Source organism: Oryctolagus cuniculus, chromosome 17 (assembly GCF_964237555.1).
Source record: "Oryctolagus cuniculus chromosome 17, mOryCun1.1, whole genome shotgun sequence".
Lineage (NCBI taxonomy): Eukaryota > Metazoa > Chordata > Mammalia > Lagomorpha > Leporidae > Oryctolagus > Oryctolagus cuniculus.
This window is the reverse complement of record NC_091448.1, coordinates 47,805,845-47,823,809: the sequence shown is the minus strand read 5'-3', so window position 1 is coordinate 47,823,809 and position 17,965 is coordinate 47,805,845. Positions and strand designations below refer to the sequence as shown.

Below are 17,965 nucleotides of genomic sequence, written 5' to 3'. Positions count from 1 at the left end.
TAGTAGCGCAGACACACGTGCTACCTTGGGTTTACGAGCTGTGGTGATTAGGACTTTTCAAGGGCCCCTGGATTACCTATGATTTTTCTTAAAATGTCTTTGTTGTTTTCTAACCAAAAACATTTGTGTGTTGTGGCAGCGGATAAACATAAATTTCAGAGATTCCTGACTGCTGATGTGGCCCTAGTGGTAACAGTATATGCGCCAATCACTTTTCCTCCTGCATCTGTGCTGCTTTTCAAACAGAAAAGCAATGGTAAGTTGAGTTCCGAGGTGAACAGGCTTGCAGTAAGGTCCTTAATAGGATTTAATTTGTCTTCTATATTTAGATTGAGAACCAAATTGTGTGAACAAAGTAATGATTTTATATATATATATATATAAGTAAATTACATATATATTATATATATATATATATATTTCTTCATGGAGGATCTTAGAGATGCCAAACTGCATTTTGATCTTGGTTGCAAACCTTAGCTAATTGGTAGAGGTTGCTCACATTGCTATATGTAGGATAGGTTCTGGGACAGGCTAAACAGGAATATCATGTATTACTCTCTGCCTGGGACGCAGGAGGGCAGCATAGTGCATTGTTATTAATGTTCCTCCAAGAAAGTCTTACATAGATCTTTAGAAGAATTGCAACAATAAACTGAATAGCTGCTTTGCTTTTTTTTCTTAGGAATGCACAACCTCATTGCTACAGGCCATCTGTTGTCAGTGGATCCAGACAGAATGGTCATCAAGAGAGTTGTTCTGAGTGGTCATCCTTTCAAAATTTTTACTAAGACAGCAGTAGTACGTTACATGTTCTTCAACAGAGGTAGGCATGGAGGAGGCAGATGGAATCTAATTGCTATTTTATATTTTGTGGATAAATATTTCATCTTGGTTTTCTATGTGTTCCATTTTAAGAGGATGTGCTATGGTTTAAACCAGTGGAACTGAGAACAAAGTGGGGCCGAAGGGGACACATCAAAGAGCCTTTAGGTAAGAATGTGGATTTGGGACCTTGTCAAGATTTTCCCAGTGTTACCAAATGACTGTTGGGTTGGGAGTTCATTACTTTAAAAATTCCCACTTTTAATTTTACCAACTTGCTCTGGTGTTTTTCTAGGCACCCATGGCCACATGAAATGCAGTTTTGATGGGAAGCTAAAATCTCAAGACACAGTACTAATGAACCTCTATAAACGAGTTTTCCCCAAATGGACTTATGATCCGTATGTACCAGAACCAGTACCTTGGATAAAAAGTGAGATTCCTTCAACAGTGCTTGAAATGGACCCAGAATAATGGACTTCATGGGCTTCTGTCACTATACGTTGGGGAGCCTACAGATCTGATGGTTTTTGCAAAAGATTTTTTTTGGCTTTGACAAGTGTCTCAGTTAAGGATGAAGTTTTTCTCCTACTTAATCCAAAAAACTATTAAATCTTATTGAAATTTCTATCCATTAGGATTTTGAAATCTATTTAAGAAAGAAAGATGAAATATTGACAATGACCAGAAACAAAGTTACACATATCTGGAGACAGTGCATCCATCTGTTTTGTATAATTTAAACAGAAACAGATTGATTAACTGGCCTTTCAGCCTGCTTCATCCAAGTCAGAGAGGTTAAGTCTACATTTCCACCACTGAGCACAACACAAATGTTCTTTACTTCTGGGGAAACGGTTTGAAAATGCTGAGACAGTACAGCAGCCACTGCAACACCAGCTGTAGGTTCAATGAGTAGTTTCATTCTCTCCCACACCAGCTTGGTTGCATACTGTTGGTACAGAAGAGTGAGGATTAGTGAAACATGAGACGAATAGTCTAAGGGGTTTAATCATAAAAGGCCAGAAGAGCATACATGCTTTATCTGAATTTTCTTATTAAGTATGTGTGCTCGCCAGTGAGCAAGGCTCTTCTTACACTTTAACACTGCTTCTGCCATCAAGAGGGTTATACTACACCTAGGGTACCCTCTCCAACATGGAATGAAGTTAAGGTCCCTATGGGTCTCCTGCTACTCCTAGCAAGAGAAAGTTATTGTGCCTAGAGTCTTGTTTTTTCCTTTTGCGGTCTTACCTTAATTTCATCCTCTGTAACAGTGAAGACATCATCCACAAGGTCCCTGATGATAGGCCAGGTGTTTAAGCCAATGCTGGATTTGACCCCATCTGCTATGGTTTCTGGAGGACAAGGATTGGGCATCAGTTCCCCTTTCAGTCTGGACTGGTAGCAGTCATCTGCATTCAAGGGTTCAGCAGCATAAACCTTCACACTAGGTCTTAAAGCCTGGGAAAAGGAATATTAGACACCTTACAACTAACCACAGCACTGCCTGCATGCCTAAAATAAAATAGGCTGAAAAAGTAATATCTCTGCCAAACAGTCTTTCCCTTTGATACATGTTATGAAATTATGACCTTGAAGCACTTTATAAATAAATCCTTTGTTTAATAATATCCTCTAGTTGTCTGGATCACATCTAGTTCCAGTGGTAATCTGGAGAAAAGGAAGCCCCTGTTGTGGACTGATGAGTGAAATGGGATTCAGGGACAGGATGTGGGGGTATATCACTCATTCTAACTGCTCAGTGAAGAGGATGGTGAGGCCTTCCATTTCAGAGTGCCAAGGGATTATAGGACTGGATGAAAATTTGGGGAGATTACCGAGCAAGTATCCACAATGTACTATGATATAAAGTAAAGCCTTTATAACAGAAGCAGGAAGTCCTCCGGAAGCTCTTTTCCTCACCTTAATTGTAACTGCTATTCCAGCAATCATTCCTCCTCCCCCTACTGGAACCACGAGTGCATCCAACAAGGGAACCTTTAGTAAGAAGAATATAAAGTGTAAATGGGCCTATTATTAGGCAATTTTTTGTGTACATATTAAATAACCGAATTGGCAGCCAAACAGCTTTACCAGTATGCTATATTACCTGGTTCAGCACTTCCAGGGCAATTGTCCCTTGCCCAGCAATCACTGCAGGCTCCTGGTTGGGATGTACCATGATGCCTTCTGTTTTTTCCACAATTTGTTTTGTAACATTTTCTCTAGACTGAAATACATTGGATTAGTTTACTTGATTTATATTTAATAGACTTTCCAACAAGTTTGATTCATTTACTTCTCAGATTTTGTTCAGGCACTGGAGATACAGCAGTTAACAGGTTTATAAACCTCAAAAGATTTATATTCTTACACGGTGGGGAGAGCTGGGAAGTAAATATATGATACATTTAAGAGCTATGGAGAAAAATGAAGGGCCTCTACTAAAGTAACAAATTTGAGCAAGTACTGTGGGTTTTTAAAGAACATTTCAAGTGGGTAATAACAAGTGCAAAGACTACAAAGCGGGAGTGTCTGGCCTTTCTGAGGAACTGCTAAGCAGTTAGTGTGACTGACATGGTATGTTTGACAGGGGGGTGGTGAAAGGAGATGAGAGGATTTAAGAAAGGATTGGGTAGTTCACCTAAGTTTTAGATGAGAGACAGGTCTTGATTTATCCATTTAGTAAATGGATAGTTCTGGTTGCTCTTAAACAGTGGGGCAAGGGTGGAAGAGACCAGTTAGGTTACTGAATCTACATGAGGGTTGATGTCGGTTTGAACCAGGGTAGCTGTGAAAAAGGCTGTTGGAAACAGCTGGATTTGGATATATTTTGAAAGCACTGAGATTTGAATGTGGGGTTTGAGAATATCAAAGATAACACCAAATTTTTGTTTTGTTTTGCCATTTACTGAGATAAGGAAAACCGGAATGGGAATAACTGGGACGATGAAGAGTTTGGTTGCAGACTAGCAAGTCTGAGAAGCCTCATGAGGCATCCAAGTGAGAAAGTCAGATATGCAAATCTGGGTTATTAGAATATAGGTGATATGTTAAACTATGAGACTAACAATATTTGAGTGAGTACAGGTACGAAAAGTTTGGAAGAAGAATCAATGAAGGAGACTGGAAAGCAGCAGCCAGTAAAGCAAGAAAAGCAGTCAATCAAATGAGACTGCTTTCTTACCTCATCACTCGGTTCACTGTACACTATAGAGGCTCCATAGGCTTGTATTGCTAGTTTTTTACAGTTGGGAGCTGTTCGGGGTACCACAATATAAGCAGGGATCCCTGGGTGGGGAAAACAGTGTAAGTCAGTAGAGTTTAGGGTGGAAACTCCTTTGGAGATTAACTTCCCACATCCATCACCACTCTCACTGAAATTAAAGATAGTTTTCCTCTCTGATGAGCCTATGCAATGGTCTGAGACATTAGGTACCTTCCAATTTGGCAGCGTAGGTGAGAGCTTGGCCATGGTTTCCACTGCTGTGAGTAACAACTGCTTTAGGCTTCCCTCCTGAGGTGGCAGGAACCAAGCCTCTGATGGCATTAAGAGCACCACGAATCTGGAAGAGGAATGGTGAATTCACACAATCATGTGTTACTTCACAACAGGAACTTAGTTCTGAGAAATGCATTATTAGGCACTTTTGAAAGTATTAGAGTGCACTTTCATATGGTATAGCCTATTGCTCCTAGGCTACAAACACAACTGTCACTATACTGAATTCTATAGGCAACTCTAACAATGGTAAGAGGCTATGATGTAAAAATAGAAAAAGACAATATAAATGCAGCATAAAAGATAAAAAACAGTACACCTGTATAGGGCACTTACCATGGGACTAGAAGTTAGAGATGAGTGAGGGGTGAGTGCTTGTGAAGGCCTGACATTACACTATTGAAAACTTCATAAATACTACACGTGAGCTAGACTAAATATATAAATTTTTTCTTTAATAAATTAACCTTACTGTAAATTTCAATTTTTCAACCTTTTTTTTTTTTTTTAAGATTTTACTTATTTGAAAGGCAGAGTGACAGAGAAGAGACAGAAGATCTTCTATGCGCTGGTTTATATACCAAATGGCCACAAAGGTTGGGGCTAGATCAGGCTGAAGCCAGGCACTCCATCCAGGATCCACATAGGTGGCAGGGGCCCAAACACTTGGGCCATCTTCTCTTGCTTTGCTGGGAGTCAGGTTAGAAGTGGAGCGGCCAGGGGCCAGCACTGTGGCATAGTGGATAAAGCCACCACCTTCAGTGCCAGCATCCCCTATGGGCGCTGGTTTGAGTCCTGGCTGCTCTACTTCTGATCCAGCTCTTTGCTATAGCCTGGGAAAGCAGTGGATGATGGCCCAAGTCCTTGGGCCTCTGTACCCAAGTGGGAGACCGGGAAGAAGCCCCTGGCTTGGATTGGCCCAGCTCTGGCTGTTGCGGCCATTTGGGGAGTGAACTAGTGGGAAGACCTCTCTCTTTGTAACTCTCTGCCTTTCAAATAAATAAATCTTAAAAAACACACACACACACACACACACACACACACAAAAAGAGTGGAGCAGCCTATACTTGACCTAGTGCTTCAATATGGGATGCCAGTGTTGGTGGAGGCTTAACCACAATGCCAGCCCCTTTTTAATGTTTTTGACTCTTGTAATAACAACACATTGTACAACCATACAAAAATATTTCCTTGGGGCTCAAGTTGCAGGTCAATGGGTTAAACTGCTACCTGTAACACCAGCACCCATATCACAGCACTAGTTCCTCTCCCAGTTGCTGTTTCCAGTCCAGCTCCCTGATAGTTTGCCTGGGAAGGCAGTGGAAGATTGCCCAAGAAGTTGGGCCCCTGCTATCCATGTGAGAGACCTAGATGTAGTTCCAGGCTCCTGGTTGTTGGCCATTTGGGGGAGTGAACCAATGGATGGATGATCTCTTTGTCACTCTGCCTTTTAAACAAATAAATAAAAAAATTTAAAAATATCTTCCTTATATCTAAAGTTTTTTATAGGCAAACACATTAGCCTGGGCCTATACAGGGTCAGGATCATCGGAATCACTGTCTTTCATCTCTACATCTTGTGCCACTGGAAAGGTCTTCAGGGGCAGTAACATGCATGGAGGTGTCATCTATGACATCAGTGCCTTCTGGAGTTATCCCCTGAAAGAACTGGCTGTTTTGTACTTTAAAAAAAAAAAAAAAAAAGTTACAGAAAGGGAGGGAGGGAGGGAGGGAGGGAGGGGTTGGTCTTCCATCTGCTGGTTCACTCCCCAAATTGCCACAATGGCTGGAGCTAAGCCGATCCAAAGTCAGGAACCAGAATGCAGGGGCCCAAGGACTTGGGACATCTTTTACTGCTTTCTGAGGCCATCGCAGAGAGCTGGATCGGAAGAAGAGCTGGGACAAAAACCGGCGCCCATATGGGATGCCAGCGCTTCAGGGCAGGGCCATAGTGTCAGCCCCTGCACTTAATTTGTCTAAGTAAAAGGCACATACCCTAAAATAAAATACATAAACTTAACAACATCATTATCATATAGGTACTACATATAATTTTATGTGCTACTTTTCTGTATTCATTTATTTCAGAGAGACAAACAGCTCTCATCCACTGGTTCATTCCCCATGTCTGTAACAGCCAGGGAAACAGGGAGCCTAGAACTCAATGTAGGTCTCCCAAGTAGGTGGCAGGAACCCAATTAGTTGATCTATCACCAGTGCCTCCCAGGGCACTAGCAGGAAGCTGGAATTGGGAGCAAAGCTGGGACTCAAACCTAGCCACTCTAATATGAGATGCAGGCATCCCAACAGCTGTCTTAACTAGTCCAAATGCCTGCCCTAAATGCTGTACTTTTATGACTGCCAGTGCATGTTTGTTATACCAGCATCACTGAACATATATGAGTAATGCATTACAATAATACAATGGCTATCACATTATTAGGTGGTAGGAATATTTTAACTCCTGTATCTTACAGACCACCATCATATATGTGGTTTATCATTGGCCAAAATGCTATTATGCAGAACATGACTACTAGACTTGAAAGTTTCTTTTAAAAAACCAAGCTTTTCTAGGTTTTCTAACTTTGCATATCTAATCTGTGAATTGTACATCCTACACCCTAGATATGTGCAATTTTTTAATAAAAGACTTATTTGAAAGGCAGAGTTACAGAGACAGAAGGAGAGAGGGGCTGTCACTGTGGCACAGTAGACTAAGCCTCTGCCTGTGGTGCCGGTATACCATATGGATGCTGTTTGTGTTTTGGCTGCCCCTCTTCTGATCCAGCTCTCTGCTATGGCCTCGGAAAGCAGTGAAGATGGCCTAAGTGCTTGGGCCCTTGCACCTGTGTGGGAGACTCAGAAGAAGCTCCTGCCTCCAGACAGGCCCAGCTCTGGCCATTGCGGTCAGTTGGTGAGTGAACCAGTGGATGGAAGACCTTTCTCTTTGTCGCTCCCTCTCTCTGTGTATAACTCTACCTCTCAAATAAATCAATAAAATATAATAATAATATTTATTGGAAAGGCAGAGCAACAGTGGAAGAGAGGGAGAAACAGAGATCTTCTATCTGTTGGTTCACTTCCCAGATGGCCACAACAGCCAGGCTTGGTTTCTGAAGCCAGGAGCCAGGAACTCCATCATGGTTTGCCAAATGGGTGGCATGGGTTCCAAATATTTGGGCTATCTTTCAGTGCTTTCTCAGGTGCATCAGCAGGAAGCTGAATTGGAAGTGGAGTACCTGGGACTCTAACCAGCACTCTTATATTGGATGAGGCATCATAGGGGTAACTTAACGCACTGTGCCACAATGCTGATTCCTTTAAGATATTTATGTACTTATTTTCACTTTACTTGAAAAACAGAGACAAAGAGAGACAGATAGATGAAGAGAGGTCTTCCATCTGCTGGTTCATTCCCCAAATGCTCACAACAGCCAGGGTTTGGCCAGGCTGAAGCCAGGAGCCCAAACTCAATCAGGGTCTCCCACGTGGGCAGCTGTGGGGAGCAACTCGGACTAGACTGTTACTGGAATTAAGACTTATTCTATGCATCTGCTCTCCCACAATATGGCGCTGGGAGAGGAGGAAACAGCTTCTACTCAGCTGCCTCCAGTTCAACCAATAAACAGCAGGACCTGCTCCTGATTGGAGGAGAGCAGCATACTCGGCGTGTGGGTAGCAGAGTTGGGATTGGTGGAAGAGGACTATAAAGGAGGAGAGAGACAACATGCACCAGGAACATCTAAAGGGAACATCTATCTGAAGGAACACCTGTGCAGCCCCCGAGAGAGCCGGCCGGCGGTGTGCCGCTCCCCCGCGGAAGTGGGGAAAGTGGCAGGGGGAACCGCCCTTCCACGGAGGTGGAAGGGACGGTAGCCAACCCGGGAAGAACCAGCAGCAAACCCGGGGAGGGCCAAGCAGACAAAAGAACAGCGCAGGGTCCTGTGTCGTTCCTCCACGAAGAGGGGGAGCGACAGGCAGCAACAACCCAAATACTTGAACCATCAATGCTGCTTCCTAGGTTGTACATAGTAGAAAGCTGGAATTGGAAGCAGAGTTAGGACTTGAACCCAAGTACTCTGAAATAGGATATGGGTGTCCCAACTGGGAACTTAATCTCTGTGTTATATGCCTGTCCCTAAAATCTTTATTTCTTTATTTGGAGAGAGAGAGAGAAATCTCCATTCTGTTCTGGGGTGCAGGGCTCATAAGCAGTGACTTAATTCCTGCACCAAATGCTTTCCCTTAATTTACCATCTTAACCACTTTTAAAAGAGCATTTAATATTTTTTAAACTTATTTGCATCTTATTTGAACACAGAGATCTTCCATCTGCTGTTTCACTTCCTAAATGCCCACAATAATTGCAGCTGGTTCAGGCCAAAGTGAGGAACTCAATCTGGGCACCCAAAGTGGGTGATGGGGACCCAAAGACTTGAGCTGTCACCTGCTGTGCATTAGCAGGAAGCTGGAATCAGAAGCGGAACCAAGACTCAAACCTAGGCACTCTAGTATGGGATGTGGGCATCCCAAGTCGGGTGTGAACTACTGTACCAAATACCCACACTATCTTAACCATTTAAAAGTTATTTTATTCAAGAGGCAGAGACAGATAAACACAGAGATTCCATCTGCTGGTTCATTCTCCATATGCCTGAAACCCCCAGGGCTGGGATAGGCTAAGCCAGGAGCCCAGAACTTAAATCCAGGCCTCCCTGGCAGTGCCCCAAGCACTTGAGTCATCACATGCAGCCTTGCAGGATACACATTAGCAGGAAGCTAGAATCTAGCAGAGCCAGGACTCCACTATGATGCTAGGCAACCAGGACTTCAACATTTCTCCAACACTTTTTCAACTACAAGGTATTGATTTACTCCTACCTACCTCACTGGCGAATCAAATTTATATGTGAAAGGGGCTTGAAAATATACATGATTCACTAACCAAAAAGATTGTTACCTTAAAAGATCCAGTTTTCTGGAAGAGTTCACATTTGAAGAAAAGATTTCGCCCTGTTATTTGATTCAAAATGGAGCTTGTTAGCACTGGTGTGAGGTGGATAAAATCTTGAATGTTGGTATGAGCTTTTTCAACATCAGCAAAGGAGATGCAGTACTGAGCACACATGGTTCTGAAACCCAGGAATAAGAAGGGGTCAAAGTGAAGACTGAGACAGTGTATTTATTGATATTTTTTGAAAATGCATAACACAGAATAGACCTGAGGCCTGTGGTATTATATCCAGTTGTCCCCATCACAAGAGAGCCAGAATTTCTGTATAGGTGACTTGTCTTGAAGCTGAAGTAAATTTTTCTGGTGAAGCTTTATAGGAACTGAAGGTGCTAATGGAAGGCTAAGCCTCACCCCTCCATCTATTAACATTCATTTCTTGGCATTGCCATTGGTCTATACCTCGCTTTTCATCATTGTTGTGAAGTTGCTTGAATATATTGGGTTCAAGACATACTGTAAATTTTTATTTTAAAAATTAACTTAGTAAAAAACTGCCTCTAATCCTAGAATTTTAATAAGTAAACTATGTTCATTTTCTGTTTCATTATGTGTTTTCAATATACAAACATTACATGATAGTTAAAGTCAAAGCAAACATTTTTCTTACTCATATATTTGGCTGTTTATTCAGTTTTCATGATAATTTTCAATAACCACATTATGCTTCAATTTTCCCTTGTGTTTAAACATGAAATTTCTATTTTTCCTTATTGTAAAAGTTATCCATATTCAATAGAAAAACAATTTAATCTAAAAATACAGAGATGTGAAAATAGCCACTAAACTTTCCTTCCCAAATACAATTGCTTTATAAGCTCTTGCGGTTTATCTCACCACCAGGTCCACATATACGGAAAAAAGTTCTTTTTGACAGGTTTAGTAACTTGTTTTATTCAGACAATATTATGATTAATTGTATCAAGATACATTTATTCAGTTTTTAAAATGGCTTCATGGTACTTCTTTTACAAATATGCTGTAATTTAAATTTTACACAATTCCATTGAATACTTACATTTAGAATTCCTTCCTTTTTTCTATAATAATGTAATGAAAATAATTGTTGCAAGACTTTTGTGCATCTCTGTGCATCCTCGGAGTATATTCCACCAAATGCCAATTTGTATCAAAAGGCATGCATCCTTCTAAGACAGTTGACACCCACTGCCAAACTGACCGCCAGAAGGGCTGCAGAATGCACCAATTCATACTTCCAACAGGAGTTTGTAAGGAATGCTCATTTTGCTTCATACTTGCTGTCTCATCTTTATCTGTCAATTTAATTAAACATGTCTAGTAGTTTTAATTTACATAAATCACCAGAAATGGAACATTTTACTGTATAGTTATTGGCCACTTGTTCTTTTGTGAATTTTCAATATATCATTTACTGACTGAATCATCTTTTGCCTCTGAAATGCCACATTTGTCAAAAATTAAATTTCTATTAATGCTTGGGACTTTTGTATTGTATTCCATTGACCAGATTTGCTAATTGCTTTTTCCAGTTATGTACTTGTATTAGTAAGTTCTTCTCTGATTCTTTTTCTAAAAATTGTTGGCTTCAAGCAAACCTTGTAATTCCTTTGTCAATGGCTCCAGAAATTCTATTGTAAAATATATAAATTGGCATAACTGACATTTAAAAATATTTTCTTATAAAACATAGCTGTTGGCCGGCACCGCGGCTCACTAGGCTAATCCTCCGCCTTGCGGTGCCGGCACACCGGGTTCTAGTCCCAGTTGCCCCTCTTCCAGGCCAGCTCTCTGCTGTGGCCAGGGAGTGCAGTGGAGGATGGCCCAAGTCCTTGGGCCCTGCACCCCATGGGAGACCAGGATAAGTACCTGGCTCCTGCCATCGGATCAGCGTGGTGCGCCGGCCGCAGCGGCCATTGGAGGGTGAACCAACGGCAAAGGAAGACCTTTCTCTCTGTCTCTCTCACTGTCCACTCTGCCTGTCAAAAAAAAAAAAAAAGCTGTCCTTTTTAGAATTCTAAGTTTATTTGTATTTTGTATATCTCAGTTTATTTTTATTTTTGCTACTTTTTTTTTTTTTTTTTTTTTTTTTGACAGGCAGAGTGGACAGTGAGAGAGAGACAGAGAGAGAAAGGTCTTCCTTTGCCGTTGGTTCACCCTCCAATGGCCGCCGCTGCAGCCGGCGCACCGTGCTGATCCGATGGCAGGAGCCAGGATCCAGGTGCTTTTCCTGGTCTCCCATGGGGTGCAGGGCCCAAGCACCTGGGCCATCCTCCACTGCACTCCCTGGCCATAGCAGAGAGCTGGCCTGGAAGAGGGGCAACCGGGACAGAATCCGGCGCCCCAACCGGGACTAGAACCCGGTGTGCCGGCGCCGCAAGGTGGAGGATTAGCCTATTGAGCCACGGCGCCGGCCTTATTTTTGCTACTTTTGAAATAAGGCATTTTTTTCATTAGATTTTAAAATTACCAATGATGTACATGAAATTTAGATTTTTTATCTCTATCAAATAATGATATTTTGCTAGATTATCTTTTAAGATCTCATATTGATAGTTGATCCTTGTTACCATTTTAGAGAAAATAATCATTCTACATGCAAATAAAGATAATGTGTTTACCTTATAAATATACCTCTACTAAGTTTTTCAGTGACTTCACAGTTACTAGTTTCTGTGGATTTACCACCTCCTCTTGAATTAATTTCAGTAATTTCTATTTTTTGGCAAAACATTTAACTTAAATATCACAATTATTAGTAAAAAGTTGGACATATTAATATTCCTAAATAACTTTCACATCTGGTTTGTTCACTCCTTCGTTTATTCAATCTACAAATATTGAGCACCTTCTATGTGTTAGATATTATTTGGTCTGGAGATAAGGTGTTAGAAAAATATACTTATCCTACCCCAAGTTATCATTATCATGAATCCTTCATTTTGATATTAATATCCCTGTTTTCAAGAAAAATAGTATTACATGTGAATGTATATATATACACATATAAAGTGAATTTAGGAAAATGTTAGAAATCCTTAAATCTTCAAACTAAATTTATTATTAAAATACAAAAAATAGACATGTTCTTGCCCTCTTAAACCTTACAACCCAGGAGGAGATCTGTAATAAATAATGCAAAAATAAATATGTACTTTCAATTTTGATAGTTGCTATTAGGAAAGTAAGTGGCGTGGGGGCCTTATTTAAATAGGGGAAGGAGGTTAATAAAAGGGCTCTATATAGAAGGAAAATATAAGTTATGACCCAAAGTGTGAATGGGCTTTATTCAGGTGGAATAGAGAAAAAAGTGTTTCAGGTAGTGGAAAATACATATAAGCCTTTAAGAAGGGAAAGAACAGGCATATTCAGGCAACTAAAACACAGCTAATGTGTCTGAAAATAATGACCAAAGTAGAGTCCAGATCATTTTGGGACTATGATTCATGGATTTATTTTTTCCATACGAGTAATGGAATGCCACTGAATTTTGTACAGGTAAATGACATATAAGATTCCATATTTTTAGAAAATCATTCTGGCTACATTGTGGTGAATGCAAGGGGACAAGAGTGGAATCAGGGAGTGTGATTAAGAGATTTTGCAGTCTTCTATTTGGAAGGATCTGATGGTAAAAATGGAGACTGGAAAAAATAGTTTAGGATACATTTTGGAAACATGAACCAAATTAAAAAAGACAAAAGCTTAAATGAAATTTTCTCCAAAGATACACAAATGGCCAACAAGCACATGAAAAATGCTCAACATCACTGATGATTAAGGAAATGCAAATCAAAACTACAAGATACTACCTCATACCCTGAGTATACCTACTATAAAAAAAAAAAAAAAAGGAAAGTTAAATGTAGACCCTTGAGGATACAGAAGGATACAGATAAATTGGAATCCCTGTACACTGCTGGAGGGAATGTAAAATGTACAGCTGCTATGGTAAACAGCATGGTGATTCTTAAAAATGTAAACAAAATTATTGTATAATCTAGAAATTCTACTCCTGGATGTAGACTCAAAAGAACTGAAGGTAGGGCCTCAAAGATATTTTTACAACCATGTACATAGCTGCATTATTCATAGTAACCAAAAAATGGAAGTAATCTAAGTGTCCATTGACAGATGAATGACTATACATAATATGGTATGTATATACAATGGAATATATTCAACCCTAACTAAAAAGGAGGAAATTCTGACACACTGTGAATGAACATCAAGGACATTAAGCTATCACAGAAGACAAATACTGCATGATTCCATTTATATGAGTAGTCACATTCAAAGATAGGAAGAAGTATTGCTGCCAGGGGCTAGGGGACTGGGGAGCTGTTATATAATTGGTATAGCATTCTACAGATTTGCTGCACAATATCAATGTATTTAACCTATAGACTTATAAGTGGTTAAAATGGTAAACTGTATGTGTATTTTACCACAAGTTTTTAAAAAGCCACTACTACCAAAAATAGAGATTTTGGAGGATATAATGGGCATCTTGGTTGCCAAGTGACAGAACCAAAACTAGTGAACTAGTTTAGGTATAAGACAAGGGTGTCAAAATTTACTGGCTCCCCTGCAATCACGTGGGAAACCTGGAAGAAGCTCCTGGCTCCTGAACCCTGGCTTCAGATGGGCCTACCTCTGGCTGTTTTGGTTATTTGAGTGAACCAGTGGATGGAAAACCTCTCTGTCTCTCCCTCTCTCTGTAACTCTGTCTCTCAAATTAATAAATTAAAAAAAAAAAAAAAGATTTACTGGCTCATGGAACCCAAGAATTGAACAAACCACAGGAAGGGCACAAATATGGAGCATCAGGAACAACTGGATCCAGGAACTTGAGAGCTTCCAGGGCTCTGTTTCTCACCTCTGCTGCTTTCTGCATGTCGGCTTCTTTTCCACTGCATACCAGCTGGTTCCATATGGCAGGACACGTGGATGCTGACAGCTCCTGTGTTTTACATTTTATTGCTTCCACACTGAAGAGGAATTTGCTTTCTTTCTTAGTTTCAATTATAAAAATTATAAAAATTCTGGGTAAGGACTCTGACTCTTGGCCTAGGACCACTGGCCAAAGGTATGAGGTCACTAAGACAATACTATGCAACAGTCAGAAGCATTTACAGTAACATGAAAAAGAAAACAGGAGGTGGGTGTTTGGCTTAGTGGTTAAGATGCTGGTTCCCATGTCTCACATTGGAGTGCCTAGGTTTGATACCTGGCTCTATCTCCAGACTTCAGCTTCCAGCTAATGTAGACCATGGGAGGCAACAGTGAGGCTTAAGTAACTGGATTCCTGCCACCCAAGTGGGAAACATGGATTGCATTCATGGCTCTCAGCTTCCACCCCACAACAGCCCTGGGCATTTGGGGAGTGAACTAGCAGATGGGAGCTCTCTATCTGTATTTCTCTTCCCTACCACCTTCCCCAAAAGAAATTGAATGAGATCTATACTACTGTATCAGTTATATATATTTAAAACACGTACATAAAACATTATACAAGGGTACTTCAAAAATGGAATTGAAAGAAATGGAAAATGGAATTAAAAAACAAGTTTATTTTGGGAAAAACTGAAATCTATGCACACAAGGAATCTTCAAAAAGTTCATGAACAATGTATACTGTGAAAAAACTATGCATGGACTTCAAAATATTTTGTACCATCTTTTAATTCTATTTTTCATGAGTGTTTTCAAGTAATCTCATATTATTCAAAGATACATAGATACATGTATTCAAAGACACATATCAAACATATTAGAGTCACAAAGAGGGCAGGGATGGAACATGAGTAGGAACTAGAACAAAAGGCAAAAGGATAAAATGAGGGCCCAACTTTGTTGCACAACAGGTTAAGCCGCCTCTTGGGATGCTGGCATTCCATGTGGGCTGTTCCACTTCCAAACCAGCTTCCTGCTAATGCACCTGGGAAAGCAGTGGATAGCCCACATGCTTGGGCCCTGCTACCACCACCCATATAGGAGACTTGGATGGGGTTCCAGGCTCTAGGCTTCAGCTTGGCCCGGCCCTGGCTGTTGCAACCACTTGGATAGTGAACCAGTGGGTGGAAGATCTCTGTTTCTCTGTAACTCTTTCAAATAAATAATCTTTTTTTTTTTTTTTAAAGATAAAATGAAAGGCCCTGTTGATGCTAGTATGAACAAAATAATATGACTGGCTCAACTGTCTGCATCTGTGTGAAAAATAACAGCAAAAGTAGGGAATGATGAAGGAAACAAAGAAAAAAGAGAAAGAAAAAAACCTACTTCTGAATGACAGTGAAAGTATTCAACAGAAAAAGAAGGGAAAAATGTTGGGGACATGATTCCATGTATGTTCAATGCAGAGCTAGAAAAGGCATATCCTGATAGTGGAATGAATGTGAGGAATGTGAGGGAATTGCTTCTCAGCCTTTTGCTAAGATCAAGTGAATGTGAGGGAGATGGAGGGGCCAAGGATACTGCCTGGGCTTTTACTTAGATGGCAATATAATTTACTGAGATTTAAGACTGGATAAGAAATGTGTTTGAGGAGAAAAATCAGAGATTTGATAAACTAAGTTTGAATTGCTTGTGAGACCTCCAAGAGGATGTCTTTTTCCTTCTTATTTTTTTCCACAAATGTCTTATTTTATTCCTACAGAATGAGCTTTCTTTTTATTTATTTATCAAGTACTGTTCTTTTTTAGCTTGTTAATTTTTTTTTACATAAATGTACCTAAAGCTACACACAAATGCTTTAATGACATATCATGGATTTTGTTATGGAATACTTTCATTATCTTAATTTCTAAAAAAAATCCATGATCTTAGCCTTATTTTATTTTTTGATCTGCAAGTTATCTAAAGTTAGTGGTTTTTTTGTGATTAGAATTTTTTGCTTCATTAGTGGTTATTCAATTTCTACTTTTCTTACTGTATGCTCAATAAATATGACTTATACAGTTTTTTTATCCAAATTTGCTTTATTATTTTTGGTTTACCCATATAATGTGATACAACCTCTATTTTTAAGAATTTTAAAAATTACAGAATTACATAGAACTTTCACTCTCTACCACCAAATCCCCTCTTTTTCCATAAGGGTAGCCGGTTTTCAAAGTACTTCCACACCCTTTTTGGATGTATTTATATAGAAATTTACAAATATGACAAATGATTTTGCCACACATAGACTCATACTATATATATATCAACCTGCAAGTGGTTTTTAAAAGTGAAAGCATTAAACAATACATCCTGAAGACTGTTTATGTCAATACATAAACACATTTTAATTTTTTAAAAGCAGAAGCTTTTGTTGTGGTACAGGTCTAAATATGGTTGCCTTTTCATTTAAATTCTCTTTAAATCTGATAGTTCAAACTCTTCCATCAACTTAGTAAAATTTGCTCTATTTGACTACACTCCTACTCAATCAGTTATCACATTCTGGAATCATACTTAATTGTTAGTTTTTGCACCCATTCTTTATGTCTCCCATCATTATCTCTCAGTTACTACCTACTATTTTATTCCCAAGTTCTGTAAATTTTTTTGAGCTGGCTTAACTTTTGGCATATCTAATCTGCAGTTCACTGACACTGTTGCACTAAATTGGCAATCATACTTGTTCTAATTTTCTGTTTCCGATTTTGTTTTTAATGATGCAATATTCTCTCAAATTTCCACATCAAAACGAATTAGCGTGTAACACATCTTGCTCTGGCCACTCAAGTCACTCTCCTCCTTCGGAACTGTTGAATCTCTTTAACCTGTTGGTGGCAAAGTGTTACTTCACAGGTCGCTCAAACCTTCTGGGCTCCAACTAAGGCATAGTCGGGTTGCAGGAGCAACAGGGGGAGGCCGGCAACCTTGGGACAGGGAGTTTCCACCACACCAAGGTTTACAACAGTTCAGGGGCAATGAAGGTTAAAGTCTTCCAGTCTAGTTAAATTTTAAAGATTGAAGCAAGAAAAAAATCAACCGCAACTGCATGGGGGTAACTTTGTCAAGAATCCACAGAAATACAAAAATTCCCCAGGTGACTTACAGTGCCTCCTCTTCCACACAACTCCTTCCCTCAGCAGGAGCCAACCCTGCTGTCTGTCCATTTTAAGTCAGGAGGCTTGCAGATGTAGTTTGCATTAAGATACCCAGGTCCTACCAGACGTCGTCACCGGGGGCAGTTTACCTCGGTCCTCTAGGGCTCCGTTTTTTAATCTTACAAACGGGAAGAACTACTTTTACAAGATTTTTAAGATCCCCAAGTACAAGCCTAAGGCGCTAGTCCCGGCCTGTGGCGGAGGACCGTGGCCCAGGATGGCTATGGGCGGCAGGACTGCGGTCGTCTCCATCAACCCTAGCCCCAGATCGGCACCAGTGTTCTCGGTGCCCACCACAGCAGCGACGGCGGCCACCGCCGTGCACGCCCGCCTGGCACGGCCCGGCCTCACCTCACCTCACCGGCGCCGCGCCTCCAACTCCAGCCTCTGCACACCTTCCCCGACCATACCTCTGCGCACGCGCAGCGCAGGCCGCTCGCGCCCGGGCTCGCGCTCCGAAGCTGGCCCTCTCGAACGTGCGTTCGGCGCTTTTCTCCCAGTGCGGCCACCGTCGTTTGGGGAGGGAAGGCGGGAGGGGGCGGG

At 40.6% G+C, this 17,965-nt stretch overlaps 2 protein-coding genes across 30 annotated transcripts in view; one reads left to right on the top strand and one right to left on the bottom strand.

Moving 5' to 3' along the window:
- TSR1 (TSR1 ribosome maturation factor) overlaps positions 1 to 2,459 on the top strand; it is a 15,225-nt gene extending 12,766 nt beyond the window's left edge. For both annotated transcript variants that reach the window (XM_008270915.4, XM_070061188.1), the window contains exons 12-15: positions 140 to 256; positions 686 to 826; positions 919 to 993; positions 1,121 to 2,459. In XM_008270915.4, the coding sequence (XP_008269137.3) occupies positions 140 to 256; positions 686 to 826; positions 919 to 993; positions 1,121 to 1,299 (512 nt within the window). In that variant the 3' untranslated portion in view covers positions 1,300 to 2,459. The remainder of the gene's footprint in view (positions 1 to 139; positions 257 to 685; positions 827 to 918; positions 994 to 1,120) is intronic.
- Positions 1 to 17,965, bottom strand: part of SRR (serine racemase) — a 27,698-nt gene extending 9,733 nt beyond the window's left edge. Inside the window, exons 1-9 of one of the 28 annotated variants that reach the window (XM_070061198.1) lie at positions 17,833 to 17,959; positions 14,203 to 14,314; positions 9,294 to 9,465; positions 4,268 to 4,394; positions 4,016 to 4,119; positions 2,939 to 3,058; positions 2,752 to 2,826; positions 2,080 to 2,289; positions 1,444 to 1,777 (exon numbers count right to left, since the gene is read on the bottom strand). In XM_070061198.1, coding sequence (XP_069917299.1) covers positions 1,565 to 1,777; positions 2,080 to 2,289; positions 2,752 to 2,826; positions 2,939 to 3,058; positions 4,016 to 4,119; positions 4,268 to 4,394; positions 9,294 to 9,461 — 1,017 coding nt within the window. In that variant the 5' untranslated portion in view covers positions 9,462 to 9,465; positions 14,203 to 14,314; positions 17,833 to 17,959 and the 3' untranslated portion in view covers positions 1,444 to 1,564. Of the gene's footprint in view, positions 1 to 1,443; positions 1,778 to 2,079; positions 2,290 to 2,751; positions 2,827 to 2,938; positions 3,059 to 4,015; positions 4,120 to 4,267; positions 4,395 to 9,293; positions 9,466 to 14,202; positions 14,338 to 17,773 lie in introns of those variants that run through there. The other 27 variants (XM_070061196.1, XM_070061191.1, XM_070061193.1 and 24 more) reach the window with 27 other exon arrangements.